The sequence below is a fragment of the Borostomias antarcticus genome, assembly GCF_949987555.1.
Source record: "Borostomias antarcticus genome assembly, chromosome: 6".
Lineage (NCBI taxonomy): Eukaryota > Metazoa > Chordata > Actinopteri > Stomiiformes > Stomiidae > Borostomias > Borostomias antarcticus.
Genome location: NC_140239.1, coordinates 6829447 through 6846916, shown reverse-complemented (window position 1 = coordinate 6846916; position 17470 = coordinate 6829447). Strand labels below are relative to the sequence as shown.

At 50.6% G+C, this 17470-nt stretch overlaps 2 protein-coding genes across 8 annotated transcripts; one reads left to right on the top strand and one right to left on the bottom strand.

Annotated features, from left to right (window-relative positions):
- Positions 1-1809: 1809 nt before the first annotated feature.
- rmi1 (RMI1, RecQ mediated genome instability 1, homolog) lies at positions 1810-5503 on the bottom strand (the record flags this gene model as incomplete). Its single annotated transcript, XM_084439655.1, has 4 exons — positions 5443-5503; positions 4675-4857; positions 3806-4349; positions 1810-2975 (listed from the first exon to the last, which is right to left on the bottom strand). Exons 2-4 carry the CDS (start codon positions 4828-4830, stop codon positions 1810-1812), a joined length of 1866 nt encoding a protein of 621 aa, XP_084295781.1. The 5' UTR covers positions 4831-4857; positions 5443-5503.
- A 144-nt stretch (positions 5504-5647) lies between these two features.
- Positions 5648-17109, top strand: hnrnpk (heterogeneous nuclear ribonucleoprotein K). Of its 7 annotated transcripts, none has more exons than XM_084439348.1 (17): positions 5648-5749; positions 6812-6881; positions 6986-7136; positions 7668-7765; positions 8378-8434; positions 9482-9525; positions 10953-11025; positions 11469-11582; positions 11787-11915; positions 12094-12425; positions 12779-12802; positions 13470-13512; positions 14422-14437; positions 14573-14605; positions 14749-14819; positions 15120-15289; positions 16019-17109. In XM_084439348.1, the coding sequence occupies exons 3-17, from the start codon at positions 7079-7081 to the stop codon at positions 16047-16049; spliced, it is 1293 nt and encodes a 430-aa protein (XP_084295474.1). In that variant the 5' UTR covers positions 5648-5749; positions 6812-6881; positions 6986-7078; the 3' UTR covers positions 16050-17109. The 7 variants fall into 7 exon arrangements, with proteins under 7 accessions (XP_084295474.1, XP_084295473.1, XP_084295472.1 ...); XM_084439347.1 differs by having other exon boundaries at positions 13467-13512; XM_084439346.1 differs by having other exon boundaries at positions 12746-12802.
- Positions 17110-17470: the final 361 nt, after the last annotated feature.

Genomic DNA, 17470 nt, shown 5'->3' with positions numbered 1-17470 from the left:
ATGAATGGACCAAAAAGGTACAGTACATGCGTGCCACTGACATTAAAGAAATTAGCACAAAGATTCCATCTCCACTCGCATGCAATTTGGGCACACACAAGGTTATGGGGAGGGGGGCCGAAAAAGGCTCTTACCATGATAACACCCTCTCCGGACAAGGAAATAACATTGCAAATGGATGCTATTAGTACTCGCTGTCAAACATTTTCTCATGTTTCCTCTAAAATTACAATTTGGTCCGCTCCTATTCTTGAAAACATCTATTCCTCTGAGTGTCTCCGACAGTGCATGTATCATAGAAGGCCTATGTGTTAATAACAATGTTTAGGGATAGCATACAGGCAGCAGACAGACTGACAGACACAGATGGATAGGTAGACAGACAGACAGAGACAGACACACACAGATAGATAGATAGATAGATAGATAGATAGATAGATAGATAGATAGATAGATAGATAGATAGATGTGTGCGGTACCCTGTCCCCTCCCCACTATAAGTGGTCATTGTATGCTTTAAGTAAAAAAAATGATCAGAGGTAGGCTAGCAGGCTATCCATTATGAAACTGGCCAACCATCATCATACACGTCCTTTTTTCCTTTTTGCCTTATAACTGATTATTATTATAAAGTGTTACCAAAATATCTTTTAACAGAAAAGAGACCCTCATACCCTGCTCCCCCTCCCCCATAACCCCGCCCCTCCTGACTCCCCCTCCCCTCCTGACTCCCCCATACCCCTACCCCTCCTGACCCCCCTCCCCCATACCCCTGCCACTCCTGACCCCCCCCCCCCCATACCTTCCTGAGTCCCTCTCCCCCATACCCCCCTCCCCCATACCTTCCTGAGTCCCTCTCCCCCATACCCCCCTCCCCCATACCTTCCTGAGTCCCTCTCCCCCATACCCCCTCCCCTCCTGACCCCCCTCCCCCATACCCCCTCCCCTCCTGACCTCCCTCCCCCATACCTGGAACTCCCCAGGCCTATAGGTTCCCAGACTGAACCCTCTCCTAGTGCCCTCACCTCTCCCCTCTGCCCTGCCTCCTCCAGCCCGCGACCCTTCCCCTCCCCTCAGTGTCCCCCGCCCTCGTCCCCTCAGTGTCCCCCACCCTCGTCCCGCCTCTCTCCCCGTCTCCTGTCCCGTCTAATTCCCCCAGCCTATGGGCTCTCACCTCCCCGTGGCCGACTGTCTGATTAACACCTAACGCGTTAATGACATGCAACGCAGGCCTCTCGCTTGGCTGTTGAACCCGATTAGGCACTAACGAGGATAGACCAGGGACGGGGATGCAAGTGCACACAGCGGCATGACAATGAGGCCTAATAGGAGGATGTGGATGGTGTGTGTGTGTGTGTGTATGTGAGCCTGTGAGGTACAGAAGGAAGGGAGCCAAATGTTCACTCCAGTACAGAGAAACAGGACGGTGCTTGTCCGAACGTTGGCAGGATAATACGATGTTACCAACTTCCACTGTTTTAAGCACTATGACTCATGAGCTCATATAAGGATCAACAAAACACACGGCCTGATGTTAATGCCATGTAACGGGTTGTGTGTGAAGTGGTGGACTCATAGATTTTGTACAGTATTGATGCTAAGGATCCTATATTTGGGATTGATGAGTTAGAAAATTATATTCTCAATCAACGTTTATTTACAAATTGTATCATATAACATTTCTCAACTCTTTTTAGAACAACAACCATCCATAATTTTTCTGCCCTACAACCACCCACCCTCCCTAAAACATTTCCTCCTCCCTCATCCCCTTCCTCTCTCGTTCCTCCTTCCTCCCCCCTCCTTCTCTTAGTGCCCCCTCCTCCCCGTCACCCTCTCTTCCAGGGTGAGGCAGTCCTCTTCTGTGACATCATCAGTCCGCGCCACCACCGTCGCGCCCCCCCCGGGGCCGAGCCTCAGAGTCATCACGCAGCACATGTCCACCAGACCCTCCTGGCACGCCCTCATCCCCGCCGCCATCTCCGCCCGCAGGGCGGGGTCGCGTTTCATCGCCGCCTTCCTGGCCACGGAGAAGCCCAGCAGGCCGGTCAGGACCCGGTCCGACAGCTCCACGTCCCGGTAGCCCGTCCCGTCCGAGATGGTAGCTCTGATCCGCCACTCGCCCCCGGCGCTCTGGAGTTTCCCCAGGAGGGTCACGATGAAGGCCTTCACGCGCACCTCGCTCACGGAGGCGGAGCTTATCCCCCGACCCGGACTCTGGTCCTGGAGGAGACACAGGTAGGTGAACGGAGGGGAGTCCAGAGTCACAGAACCGGCATTCTCCGGTTCCGTTTTGGCGGTCGTAGACCTGTGGTCCAAAGGGTTGGGTTTCTGAAGGTCACGGTCCACTGGTCTTGCCGGTCCAGAGGCCTGGGGTCCGGGTCCCCGGGATGTGAGGCTGGAGGTCCCCGGGTTCCGGTGGGTGTTGAGGCTTGAGGCGGTCTCCGCCGGAGGCTCCGCCTCTCTGGGTCTCTCTGGCTCTGGAGGGAAGAGGCAGTCCATGTCCTCATCCGGGAAGTCATCCCTCTCGTCCAGGAAATCATTCGATTCATCGAAGGAGTCAAAATGGTCGCCGTTTATCACGTCGGGTGACATCGCCCTGGGGGCGTCGCCGCCGGGCTGCGGAGGCGCCGGTCCAGCTGGGCTCTCCTGGAAGATCACGCTATCCAGCTCGTCCAGGGGAAGGTCGTCAAAGTCTTCGTCCGGGAAATCGTCCGAAAAGTGCTCCGGGACGTCGGGGTTCTCCCGGCGACGGCCCTGGAGTGAAGGCCCCCCGAGGGGGGCCGAACCCGGGCCGTGGCTCTGGAGGGACCCACTCCAGGAGGAGGCCAGGGACGCCTCGCTGTGTGTCCCGTAGCCGCTCTCCAGACTGGGTTGTGGCCTCCAGCCTCCCTGCCTCTCCTCCTGAGCCTCCAGGCTGGCCAGCAGCTCCTGGTCACCCAGCTCCTCCTCCTCCTCCGGCTCCTGCCGGTTGCCTACCAGACAAAGGAAAAAACGTTCGGGCGATTTAATCCAGAGCAATTTACAGTGATTACGCACTGTAAATACACATACATACAGTATATACAGTACATGCATACAGCATATGTGGTCATATAAACACGTGCACATCTAGTATATGATTTATGGTCCCTATGTAAATCGGATCCCCAACCCAAATACTGCAAGCTACATAGCCCTTTTCCACCAAAGTAACTCTGGTTCGTGAACCGGTTCGGTTCAGAATTCTTGGAACCTTGGTTCTATCTAGGGAACGGGCCCGCGTTTTGACCAGTTTTGAGCGGAACCGCTGTACATCATTAGCTTGGAGATATAGGCATGTGTAAAGTTGTTTAGGTGGTGTGTCACAAAAGTGGCTTGCGTAGTCTACTTCATTATAATTGTAGTAGATCGTCATCACACTATAGTTTTAGGGATTGTCAATTATCTAATTTGTATAAAGTCAGTTGGATGGCTGGTTATTCAGATAGTTGGTACTTAGCACAGAGAGAATGAGATCATTCACACTTGGGAGCCTTATTCCCGCCGCACATTTACACATAGCTGAAGCGGTCGCTTGCCACTCTTATCATCGAGTAACATGTGTTGACAGCAAATCTATAGACCACGCCCGCGATATCGTCACGGTTCGCGCTGAAAAACCTACTATTTTTTTGTGCCGGTTCAGAACCAACTTTGGGGTTCCCGCACTCATTTATTTTTGGTCGAAATGCTCGGAACCGTTCAAAATTAGGTTCGCGAACCGGTTCCTTCTTGGTGGAAAAGGGCCATCAGAGAGCTGAGCATCGGACGACCAGCCGCTTACCTGGAGGTGGGGGGTTCTGCTGCTGTCCAGCGCCCCCCGGCGGAGGCTCCTCCTCGGGCAGCCCCAGGGCCCTGCACAGCACCCTGCCCTGGCTGTTCCTCTCCGCCAGCTCCTCCACCTCCCCCCCCAGCACCTTCACGTTGCCCGGCCCCAGTAGCAGCACACCCAGTCGGCACGCCATCCGGCCTTCCAGCTGCAGCTTGGCCCCGGGCCTGAGGGGGGCGCCGAGCGCCGGGATGGGCCGGTACTCCATGCCCTCCAGGCTCTGGACGCCGTCCGTGAGCTGCAGCAGGAGCATGCGGGTGGGCTTGGCCTCCCAGGGACGCTGGGTGGCCTGGGTGACGGCCGACACCCCCTCGTTGGTGCAGTCGGCGCCCCGCCAGCGCTGGAGCTGGCCGTAGGCGGGCTGGCTGATGTCCAGGAGAGAGTCCACCTGGAGGCAGAAGGTGCCGGTCAGCTCCGTCTTCTGGGCCTGGGACAGGCCTTCGGGGAGCACCGGGTGGGCCAGGTCTCGCAGGTCTGTCTGGAGCCACTGGTCCAGAACCTGGAAACCACAGGATCATAACAATAAATGCTTGAGGGTGACCACAACTGATATACTTGAGACCTGAGGGATATTTAAGGGGATTCCTGAAGTAAAGTGGCTTGAATGTGAATGGATGCATTATTCAACATAAGCTTTATGCTTACGATATAGCCTAGAGGCTGTTAAATAGGCCTAAATGAAAATCAATTCAATTTGAACAACATGCAATATTGTTACATGCTAAAGTAACTGTCGTTTTGCGCACAAAGAAAAAACAAAATCCCTCAGAGTGAAGCCTAGGTGAGGTTTGCTACAAAGCAGGCGTGGTCTTCATCATCGTCACCTGCTGGTTGAGCTGGGGCTGGGACAAGGGCCCCCCTGCCTCCTCCTGCAGCCAGGCCACGCAGGCCTCCAGCCACGTGGAGGGCACCTGGACGTGCCAGGACGACCGGAGCCAGTCCCGGGCAGCCTGCACGGTCCCCTGGGCCTGGGGGCTCATCTCTGGGGCTCCACTGGAGGAAGGCTCCTGGGGGCAGAGGAAGGATACAGCGGTTTGCCAATGCATGCACTGCTGTCCGTATCTGACTTATGGTCCCTCATGGAAGCGCCAACATATCGATATTATCTACAGTTTATGGACAGTTCCTTATGGAAGGATAAAGCAGACAGAGGGAGGGATACAGGGATTTGCTGTAATTAAAATAACCATCTTCTGTTTTGTCATTGACGTTGATAGATAGATTGCCACACGTGGCTCAAATACACAAGGTTTAATGTCAAAAATGTAAAGCACTGTTATTATCTTTAAGTTACTTTACAAATGGCTACATGTCAAAGGCAGGAAAACAGTTGGACATCTTGGAGTTTCAAGTAGCAAGCTAGCTAGCTAATGAAAACAAACAGGTCTCAGAAAGATGCTGCCTGGGCATAAGGCGCCAAAGTTGGTAAGAGGCGTCTAACGTTAGCTAACGTTAGCTACTGTAAAACTGATTAGACTAAACCACAAACCGCTTTCTTAGCCTTCCCAACACAGAGTTAGTGCAAAGTCAAAACAGTGCAAATCCAAACATATATATTACCGAAGACGACCCACATCGCCTGCTATACTTACATTTCTTTGGGAATTTAAGAAACTGGGACTACAATTCAACCAAACTATCTAGGTGTCCAGCTAGTTACGGAGCAACAACATTTGGCCACGCCTCTCCCCCTCTGATTGACATATGAGCTAGCGAATCCTGACGCTCGAAAGCTTATCGGACTCTACTTCCACCAATCGAAGCGCGCATCCATGTTTCTAGGTTTCTGCGTTGGAAGGGGAAGGATAGCTGCGAGGTTTAGCCAAATCAGGTCTGTTTCGTTTGGTCGTGGATCGAAGAAAGTGTTTTAGCTCAATTTGATTACAAGCTAAGACTATGGTACGAGCAAAATCTTTTAAATGCGATTGTTAGCGGCTATATCATGTCCTTTGTTGTTACATGCAATGCTCTATTCGGCCAATTAGCGCCGCTAGCTAGCCTATAGACAGCTAGCTCGCTACTGCTAGCTACATCCGGCTAATGTCCTAGCTAACTAGCTATTAGCTCATAAAACCAGGGGAGACGGTGCAGTTAGGTTGAAATTAGAAATTTGAGTTTAGTGCTCTTTATTTCCATTTTTCAGCTAGAGATATTGGCATTGTACACATTTGTAGCTAGATAGTTATTCACTCTACGTATTTATGGTGGCTAACAGTGAATTAGCAAACGTCCATGCTAGCTAGCTAACATTAGCTAACTCCGATCCAGTGTGTGCGCGATAGATAACAGGTTAGTCAACATTTTATGCATTCAGTGTTGGCTATGTATCTACCCGTGTGGTGTGTTATTTTAATTGCCAACTGGCTAGCTAAGTAACTGAACTGAGTTATACAGTGATCAAACATTAATTAATGTTTGGTATCCACCACTATCTGAATTGACTGCAGTGAGAATCAATGAATTCTTGTTTGTAAAAGCATTCTCGGACTAATTCATATTTCGAGACATATCCGCACCTCACATCACTTGATTTGCAAACATGGAAGGTGAAACGTTGACGACAGTCTGATCACGATAGGCTGACCCCTACTTTAACAGTCCCTAAATGTTTGTCTGCTTGCATCAGTAGCGTCTTGACCAGAGCCTAACATTATCAGCTAATGATCTGTCCAAACGTAGCTTTTGTCTGGATTTGGGTTTCTGTCATGTGATCGTGTGATTCTTTCAACTCGAGTCTACAGAATTAATTTTTGAGGCACTGTGAAATAGCAGATTTTCCTGTTTTATCCATGTTCCGTTGATAAAGTTGTTGTTTAAATTGGCGACGGCTAAATTGTCATAAATGAAAAATATATTATGTCGTTCGCATGATGTTGTGATTTGGTATACAGTATGAGTCTCTTCTGTCACTGGTTCATGTCCAGATTTTCATTATTCTAACCATCATTTCTCTCCCGGTAGGTTTGCAACCGCTCTATGATACTCGTGTAGTTCCGCCCATAACACGCCCATCGCTTCACAATAAATATCGGTACGTGCTTCTTCTCAAGCCAGTCGGTTTCTCTACAGCTTGTCGATGGTGGTCTTCTCTTCTAAAAACCCTCCTCTCCTTTCATCGGTAATGTCTATCTACAGACCGACGGAGCGAGGCTTCAACTCCTCTCTCCCCACCGTTACCTGCTCCCAGGACCGAGGTGCCCTCCCCACCCTACCCGCTGTTAGGCGACAATGGAGACAGAAATCGAACAGCAAGACGACAAATCCTTCAGCAACACAGAGACCAACGGTAAATAAAGATTGATATTTTTAATTATATGTAGATAGTGGATTACATTGATGTAATTAATGCATTATGCGTAAGTTAATGATTTACAATAGATGCCCAGTTATCATACCATTCTTAAGTATATAGTTGCCGCCAAAATTATGACCAATGAGTATTGAACCTACAATATGCAAGTTGTTCTATATTTATATATTGCTATGACACATTTAGAGGGATCAACGTGGACTTCTGTGAAATTGTGTCTTCATAGACCTCTGTTTGGCCCTGCTACAGCAATTTGTAAAATTCTGTGTCGGATCGACACCATTTTAGAAAGAAAAAAAAAAGCAGCATACGTTAAGATTCAACCAGCAACACGGAGCGTTCTTCTACAGCCTTGTTTGGGTGCAGCGTTACCCAACCTCCTCCACACAGGCTCCAGGCTTCGGACCTCCGTCGAATACACCCTCGTGGCATACCAAAAACCTTACAGAATGAACTGTGAATGTGAGTTCTAGTTGTTGTTTATTTACCCTGTGTTCACTTGTCCAGGGAAGCGTCCGGCAGAGGACGCGGATGAGGAGCAGTCGTTCAAGCGCTCCAGGAACTCTGATGACATGGTGGAGCTCCGCGTGCTCCTGCAGAGCAAAGTCGGTATTCTCCGTTGTCTTTACATAGCACCAACACACAGCCGGCTTTAGAATAGAAAGTTTATTTGCTATGTGAAACAAGTATGGGTACAGGTACATTGTAATTCTTGTAATTGTGTGTCCTTACAGTATCGTGCTAATCAGTTCCTAACTCCAGTCCTAGGTACTCGGCTAGACATTTAAAGGTTCCCAAACTGGCAATTTACTGTGCTATACTGTCCGTTGTCTATCGGTCTATCAGTATCATCCTCATCTACTTATCCCATCCGATCATGGATGACCACCAACACCCCTCACCAGCACATAGTCTTGCTTTACACCCCACCAATACCATTTCAGATACTAATCTACATTACACTTGTCTACATTAGCTCTGACCAAGGCTTAATTTTGGTCAAACTTTGTTTGGGAATCTGTTTTTAATGGGGGGAAAAAGTATGTATTTATATAATCAGCTATGATAATGTATAATAATAAAAATTTGTGAAGTCTGATGTTTACACCTTACCCAAGAGCAGCATCTGGCTCAAATAGCATTATTTGGTCAAATGTTGCATGATCGGTGTCAGTCAGTTGGAAATCTCACAACACTGTCCTCTCCGTCCTGTCTAGAATGCGGGAGCTGTTATTGGTAAAGCCGGCAAAAACATCAAAGCCCTGCGTACCGACGTGAGTACATCTACACCCTTCCTACCCCCCAGGTCTTCTCAGGGGGCATCCAAATTATTACCTGCCCCTCCTTTTTATGGGGGGGGGGGGGGGGGGGGGGGTTTACCCTCGTCTGCTACAGTGAAGCTAGAATGGCTGATCTATTTTAAGGAAGCTGTAGGCTAGCTACCATTCTTGGAATTGTGGGTAGGAATATATATATATATATATATATATATATTCCTACCCACACTACTCACTGTACACTGTCTCTGGTATGATCCCCTGTATGTGAGTAATATCAAAGCGCCTTCATCCAGACATTTACCTTTCACTAGTGGGTGATCAGTACCTGGCCCTAAGCACCTGCCCTTTGTAAATCCATTTCCTCCAGGCTAATGAGAAGTCTTTTATAACCACCAGGCATCATTGATTCTTGACTGTGGCCTTGGAAGTAGCGTAGGCAGTTGGTAGCGCCGACGGCAGTAGATTGAGCTACAGGAAATGTTTGTATATTAGCCACCTGGACAATTCTCAACTCATTTAATGTCATTACCTCTCTTTCTCTCTACCTCTCATTCCTCCTCTCCCTTTCTCTTTTTTCGCCCCTCCCTTAACTCATTCTATCCCCCCTCTCTCTCTCTCATCCCTCTTCTGGTATCGGTCTCATCATCCTCTCTGTCCCTCCTACATTACTGTCCTCCCTCTCTCTCTCTCTCTCTACCCCTCTTTCTCTCTCCCTCAATACCTTTCATCTCCTCAATCTCTCCACCTTTGCTCTGAGAGAATGAAATCACAATGACCAACCAGTCTAGCCTGTATTATAATGTATTCCTCTTCCCCCCCCCCCCCCCTCTTCCCTCTCCTGTTTTTTATTTTGTTGTTTATTTTTGCCCACTTCCTCCTCCTCTGTTGCCCATGTTCTGGATCGCCCCTCCTGCGCCCGCCCACCTGACACCCTGGTTGGCCCCGCCCATAATCGTGCCCTAACCCTAAATGGGCGCCTTACTTGATTGACATCTGTGTGCTCGAATGGCCCTGGCCCCTGCCCATGCCACGCCCACGCAGTACAATGCCAGTGTGTCAGTCCCAGACAGCAGTGGGCCCGAGCGGTATGTCCCTAAGCTCCTCCCTCTCACTGCCTGAATACAGGAAATAAACAAAAACAAATCTGAATCAGTAAACAAACCTGCCTCTGTTCAAGTCACAGTATTTCAACCTGCCTTTGCTCTCTAGTGACAATGTCAATGTCCGAATCTTGCCTCTTAATTTTTTCCTGTTAACTCCATGTTAAACTTCCATGCCTCCATTTTGAAGTCACAGCCTTAAAACCTGTGTGTTAGTCAGGGTTTGTGCCAACTTACCTCAGTCTGTAACCGTTACTCAACTATGACCTCTGTTCGAGTGCCACTATTTAAATATGTCTGTGTTTTATTTCAGTGACAGTCTCTCTCTCTCTTCCCCTTCATCCCCCTCCTCCCTCTTCCTCATCCTCTCAGAATCAGTGTACTGGTCCGTTTTAGTTTCTCACATCTCCCTCCTCCTCCTCCTCCACCACCTCCTCCTCTGCCGGTGGTGTCTCCCCATTGAGTTGCTCTGTTTGGTCAACCACCTCCCACCCGCCCTGCCCCCCGCGTTAGAGCGACGCCAGCTTGTCCAGTCAGAACTGCTCCTCCGGCAAACCTCTGCCTCCTCCTCCTCCTCCTGACCCGGAGCCCCGAGCGCTCCGGCCGGCGTCCTGTCTCTGTCCTGTCCTCCTCGTCCGTCTTTTCACCTCAACCTCTCCATCGTCCGTCGGTCGCGCTGAAAAGGAAACGCTCCCCCTCTCCCCCATTCTCCCCTTTCCATTGTCATTCCGTCAGCGACCGGCGGTCCCTGCAGACAGACAGACAGACAGACAGACCCCCCCCCCCCCTCTGTCCTCATCTTCCACCTCGTTTATCCCTTCGCTAGGCTTTCGGTACTCATCCCCCGTTCTTCTCTCTCTCTCGTTTCTCCGTCTCCGTGTTTGTTAGACAGCTTGTTGCTGGCGCCATCAGTGCTGCAGAGCGCCAGACCCCCCCCACCTCCCGCCCCCTCCCTCCCTCCCTCCGTGGTCATGCCACCACCCACTCACTTTCTTTGGGTTCCTCGCTCTGCTTTAGTTTGGTTTTTGGTTTCATTCCCGTTATTTTGTCAGACGTAGTTTGGGGGGGGGGGTTGCTAACAGGCTCTTCCTTGCCCATGGTTCTGTTTAGTAAAAAAAAAAACAGTTCTAAAAATGATAAAGGTTTTGGGTGAACAGAGTTTTGGGCTGTCCTGTTCCGCTGGTTCCTCTTGTGGTTTACTGGTCTGAATTTGATCTGTATTATTGATATCTGAGGGCATTGGCATAAGTGCAGCTATCCTGTGGGAGAGAAATGGTTTGAGGGGTTTCAGGTTCTACTGTTCCGCCACCCTTCTGAAATACAACTGTCTCCCTCCCCCCCCCCTCTCTCTCGGCACCAATTGATTGGTCCCTGTGGCGATTCCCCTGCGTCCCGATTGGATGGACGTGAAGTATCCTGAGCATCAGCGCGGAGATCGAGACCGTCGGGGATATCCTGCTGAAGATCATCCCCACTCTGGAGGAGGTGAGGTTGAGGACGCCGCTGTGCTCGGTTCTGTTTTAGTCCCGGTTCTGTTTTAGTCCCGGTTCTGTTTTAGTCCCGGTTCCGTTTTAGCCCTGGTTCCGTTTTAGTCCTGGTTCTGTTTTAGTCCCGATTCTGTTTTAGCCCTGGTTCTGTTTTAGCCCTGGTTCTGTTTTAGCCCTGGTTCTGTTTTAGTCCCGGTTCTGTTTTAGTCCCGGTTCTGTTTTAGTCCCGGTTCTGTTTTAGCCCTGGTAGCGGAGTCAGTGACATCGCGGAGTGTGTAGATACCGTAGAGATACAAGTTGCGGTTGCCGCCGTTGATATGAAAAGCATAGGGCCCTCGGGCGCGGTTTTGATTCCTGAACACCAATCATGACACACCCTGCGCTGTGATGGCCTCCCCCGTACCGGTCGTAACGAACCCTCGGCTGTGATTGGCTCCTCAGTACCAGCAGTACAATGGGATGGACTTCGACTGTGAGCTTCGTCTGCTGATCCATCAAAGCCTGGCGGGCAGCATCATCGGAGTGAAGGGAGCCAAGATTAAGGAGCTCCGCGAGGTAGACGCACAACACACACACACACCACCTTCCTAACTTACCAGGATCTGATTCATGATTAATCCGAATTTTAATTCATTGCATCACACAATTTTAATTCGTTCCACTCCTATTAATTTTGGTTCTCTGTTGCTCCGAGCGACCCTTGTGGGTCTAGTGGTCTTGTCTGTCTGTCTGACCCGTGTCGTTCCGGGCCGTCTCCAGAACACCCAGACCAGCATCAAGCTGTTCCAGGAGTGCTGCCCACAGTCCACAGACCGCGTGGTTCTGGTCAGCGGCAAGTCGGAGCGGGTGGTGGAGTGCATCAGGATCATGCTTGAGCTCATCGCTGAGGTGGGTTCAGCTGACTCGGCACGCGTCGGGGCTGACTGGAAACGTGTGTGTGTGTGTGTATGTGGGTGTGGCATGTTCCTGGGCGTCATAGACATATTCTGTTGTACCAACCCCGAAATCCCACTGTCAGACATGTTGTTCCCATGTCAGCCATGATGTGACCCTTCCTCCTCTCCAGGCACCCATCAAAGGTCGCGCCCAGCCCTACGACCCCAACTTCTACGACGAGACCTACGACTACGGCGGCTTCACCGTGATGTACGAGGAGAGGGGCGGCGCCCGGCGGCCCATGGGGGGCGGCGGCTTCCCCATGCGGGGGGGGCGGGGCGGCGGCGGCGGGTTCGACAGGATGCCGTCCGGCCGGGGGGGGCGGGGGCCCATGCCCCCCTCCCGTAGGGACTACGAGGAGATGAGCCCTCGCCGAGGACCCCCTCCCCCTCACCCAGGGAGGGGGGGCAGAGGAGGGGGCCGCGGGCGCAGCATGCACCTAGGACCCCCCCACAGGGGAGGGTAAGACGCCGGGGGGAGACCCTACATTATGTCTCTCTCTCTTTCTTTCTCTGTCTCGCTCTCTTTCTCTCTTTTCTTTCTGTCTCTTGCTCTTTCTCTCTCTGTTTCTCTCTGTCAGTCTGTCTCTCTCTCTTTCTCTCCACTGCTTTCTGTGTCTTTCTGGTCATTTCATCCGCCTCCATTGTCGGCCCTCCATTTTTTTTTCTTCCTTCCTCTTTGTAAAGGAAGTGTTTCATCGGTATGTGACTGTATCATGATGCTGGGTGAAGTCATTGCTATTCCATCTGTGCGTGGTTGTGTGTTCTCCATCTTGTCCACAGAGATGACCGTTTCTCCTCGTATGATTCCTACAGAGGCAGCTCAGACGACAGGCCAACGTAAGTCTCTCCGGCGCTTCCCCTGACCCGCACATGCCCTTACACTCACCCCTCTCCTGCCCTCGCTGCTGCCCCCACTGTCCGCCCTAACCCCTGCCCCCGCCCTAGCTGCTGCCACTCCCTTCCCCCCACCCCTAGTTCCAGCTCCATCCTCAGTCTGCCCTGGTCCTGCCCTAGCCCCGCCCACTCCCTAGCCCTGCCCCCGCCCTGTTTGGTCAGAGTGTAGGCCTCCTGTCATCTGTCCCCGGGTCACGCATCCATCATTCTGTCTCCCCTCACTCTGCTCGTGTGTGTGTGTGTGTGTGTGTGTGTGTGTGTGTGTGTGTGTGTGTGTGTGTGTGTGTGTGTGTGTGTGTGTGTGTGTGTGTGTGTGTGTGTGTGTGTGTGTGTGTGTGTGTGTGTGTGTGTGTGTGTACACAGCAGGACTGTATGGTTGGTCGGCAGTGATTAGCATGTGTGAGGGGGATTGACGTGCGCGTGCTTTCAGTCGTGTGCTGGAAATGTGGAAATGGGGCAACATTATTTCTTCAATCATCAGACCACTTTTTTCTCTCCTCCATCCCCTCCTTTGTCTCCCTCTCTCTCTCCACCCCCCCCCCCCCCCCTCTCTCTCTTTCTGTCTCTCCCCCCTCCCTCTCTCTCTCCCTCCCCCCGCCCCCTCCAGCAGCGACAGGAGAGGTGGCAGACCGGATCGCTATGGCGATAACATGGTTAGTGACCCTCGACTAAACCCACGCTGGGCCCTTCCTTACGTTTTGATTGGCCGACCGACGCGGGCCCGAGAGACTGATTGGCCCCATCATGTCAGACAATGGTGATGATTGTGTGGTAATAACAGTGGGACAGCTGACCACACACTGAGACCGCTCCGCGCATACCAAGTAGACTACAGTAAGCCCCCGCAACAGCACGGTGACCCAGCACGCCGCTGTTTATACTGATTATATATTATTACACCACCTGGGAGACTTATCCCATCTGACCTCCCGGTTGCCGGGGAGACCGTTTTGCTCCACCATTAAGATAGACCTGCCGGGTCAATTGAGATGATTAGAAATGCGTGATTGAGCTCGCCTGGGGGCCGTAGACCCAAAAGGACTTACTCGTCCGGCACTCTATGAATTCGGAACCGAGGGAGACTTTTAACGGGTCGATGTATTTGATGGAAGCGGACTTAACGGGTCGATGTATTTGATCGGATTTCGAGTGCTATTCTGATCCGCGGCGCCTGATTTTCACGGCCGTCCTTTTTAATCCCAGTTGCCGGGAGGGGGGTGGGGTTCAGCCGCGGTTGCTAGGTGACGATAATAACACTTTGCTCTCGGAGAGCTGGCAGGATACTGCCGGCGGTTGCTCGGCAACAGGTTTTTGAATCGCTTGTTGCCCTGGTGACTGAGGAGCAGCTGAATAGCAGGTGAAAGCAGTGGAGAGAGAGGGGGAGAGAGAGAGGGAGAGAGGAGATGGAAGGGGGGGCGGCACACATGGACGATGTGCGTCCTTCAGTCCTGGTCTCTGTTCAAGAGGCTGCCTGCTTCCATGTGTACACAAAACCCATTAGGAATGTTTGTCCTCTGTAACCATGTCCTCTCTTTCTTTCCCTCACGCTCTCCTTTCTGAAGGGTGGAGGTGGATATGGTGAGTGTTGACTCTCCTCTCTCTCTCTCTCTCTCTCTCTCTCTCTCTCTCTCCATGTGCACGACACCATCTATATTCTGCTGTCCTGGATGCGTGTTGATTTACTGGTTATTCGTGTTTTTTTCCCCCCAACAGACAACAGCTCGTCCTGGGACTCCTACCAGTCTGGTCAGTTTAATCAATCATTCCACCAATGACCATTCACTTGTTATTGCTCTTTTCACAGAAGTGTGACAGCTGTGTGTGTGTCTCTCTCTCTCTCTCTCTCCCTCTCTCTCTCTCTCTCCCCCCCTCTCCTTTCTCTGTGGCAGGTGGTGGCCGTGGGTCTTATACTGACATGGGCGGACCAGTCATCACCACACAAGTGACGATCCCTAAAGATGTGAGTTAATTACACAATAATAACCCGAGTGATCACCCGCCATCACCCACCTTCACGCAAACCGTTAATCCCCGTCTCACACACACACACACACACACACACACACAAACACATACAGGGCAGATACAGTGATACTATCACCTTGTGTATAAGCAGCTGAAGTCGCCGTACACTAAAACACGTGCCTCTCATGTAGTCACCAGATAGTATTTATAGAGTATCCGCCCATGTGTGAGTCATGACTGTATCATGTGTTCCACCCCCCACCCCCCCTCCCTCACCCCGCGCCTCCCTACCCAGCTGGCGGGGTCCATCATCGGGAAGGGCGGCCAGAGGATCAAGCAGATCCGCCACGAGTCCGGAGCCTCCATCAAGATCGACGAGCCCCTGGAGGGCTCCGAGGACCGCATCATCACCATCAGCGGCTCGCAGGACCAGATCCAGAACGCCCAGTACCTGTTGCAGAACAGGCAAGTTCTGGACGGCCTCTCTTGAGTGACCCGCCGCGTTCCTGTCCATTCCTCCTTCCCTTCCCTCCTCCTGCTCCTATCCCCACTACCCTGTTATGATGTAACCTAGACGACCCCCTTTTTATATCAAATATATATAGAAATGTGTATATATTTTATACTGCATCCTTTTTTTTAACATCTCTTCATAGAGCATCTCTGTTGCCTGCATTCTGTTCTGACTAACCCCTCTACTGCCCTGCACCTGTTCAAAGCTTCCTCTTACATGAAATGGCTGTGAGTTAAGAACCCAAACCCACATTTTTTATAAGATCAATATCAAAACAACCGAGAGAGGTCAGTACTAGCGCTCTTCTTTGATCTTTGAAAAAATGTCAGATGAGTTTTTCAAAGAGACTCTTGATTTGGTGTGGAGTTTGTGTGCAAGCTGTTGCCGTGCAGAGCCGTTTCAGTGTGATGGAGGGAGCCGACTGTCCTTCCCTGCCTGCTGCTGTCTGGAAGACTAGTGATTTTGTTGTTCTTAGTTAGATGAACCGACAACAAATCGCAGTCTGCCAAACGGCACAGGCTCCTCCTCTTCTGTCTCCCCCGGCAACCCGTCAGCGGTCTAGTTTCCTCGTGCGTGCGTAGATGCTAATGCTCGGAAGAAGAAAAAAAAAAAGAACGCCGCCCGTCTGGTTATCGCCATGGTTACTAACCCTGCCTCCCTTCCCTCCTTCCTTCCACCAGTGCGCTGTACCTGCTGGGACACCAGGACTAACCTCCCATCCCGACGCCACGCATCCTCTCTCTGTCTCTCTCTCATCCCTCTCTCCCTCCCACATCCCCTCCCCCTGACCCCCACCACACCCTCCTCCACTCTTATATCTATCCATTGACTCCTGTGAATTTTCTTTTTTGGTTCTTTTTACTCTTTATATTCCAGTGTGAAGCAGTACTCTGGCCAGTTCCTCTAACTCAGAAGCCCCTCCCCCTCCCATGCTCAGCCCCCCCCCCCCCCAGCTTATTGTCCCGGTTTGTGGGTTTCTTTTTGGATTTTATTTTATTTCGAAGAAGAAAAAGTCCAACATTCCTGTACTTTAAACGTAGACGTTCTGCATTTCTAGAGTGTAGTCCTCTACTCCGAACACTCATGTCTCTGTGCTCTGTCTAAAACACTCACATGTGTCTAGATATTCAGTCTCCTGTCCTAACGGACAGGTGGAGATACCTTTTTTTATTTCTGGATGGGTTTGTTTTCTATGGTGTGTTTGTGTCAGTAGATTCAACCTGTCCTGTGTGTGTGTGCGTGCGTGCGTGCGTGCGTGCGTGCGTGCGTGCATGTTCTCTCACTCAGTGGTCTACAAAGCCCCTCCCCCAACCCATTCAGTACAAAGTGCAGAATGTAAGCTTCTTTTTTTGTAAGGAACATTTTATGATTTTTAAAAATAAATGTAGGAAATTGTACTCATGCGTCATGTGTTTTTCAGTTTGATGGTGTGAGGTGTTGTGAAGGATGGGGGTGGGGGGTGCTATGATGACTAATGTCATACACAATGACTGTTCATTCTCCAGCTGTTACTGTCTACATCTACATTGTGTAGGAGACAAGCCTGACTGGTCAGTGGACATGTTTCATAAATGGCAGCGGAATCTCATCAGAAAATTAATTTGCTTTGTTTATGAATGAATTTATGAAATTAAAAGAAATTGCCTATTCTTTCCATTGTACAAAACTCAAAAGACAGAATGGAGATGTTTTCATTATATTCTTGCTCATGCATTTCCTTGTCCTGTCTCTGCTCTACTGTTGAGTTCATTGTAAACCCATGAATAAAGATGGTGCCACTTTTTACCTGACCCCCACGTCTCACATTTTGGGATTTGAATTGGCAAGATGAATTGCTATAACCATAGAAATTAAAACCGGAGATCTATTTATCGCCTGTATCATCGTCGTAGCGTATGTCATTGCTCGCAAATGTTGTAGCGATCATGTGGATATCACCAGGACTAGGTCATAAACCACACAGATCAAAGTACAAGCTCCTTCACTTGATGAATCGCCTTGTCTGCAACCACCTTGTACTCTATTCAAACATACTAGGTGATTAGCGACATCTAAAGGAACTACAGTAGCCTAATATTTCATATTCTGAGGTAAGTACATTTGCATACCGTTGTTTTCTGCCTGGATGTTGA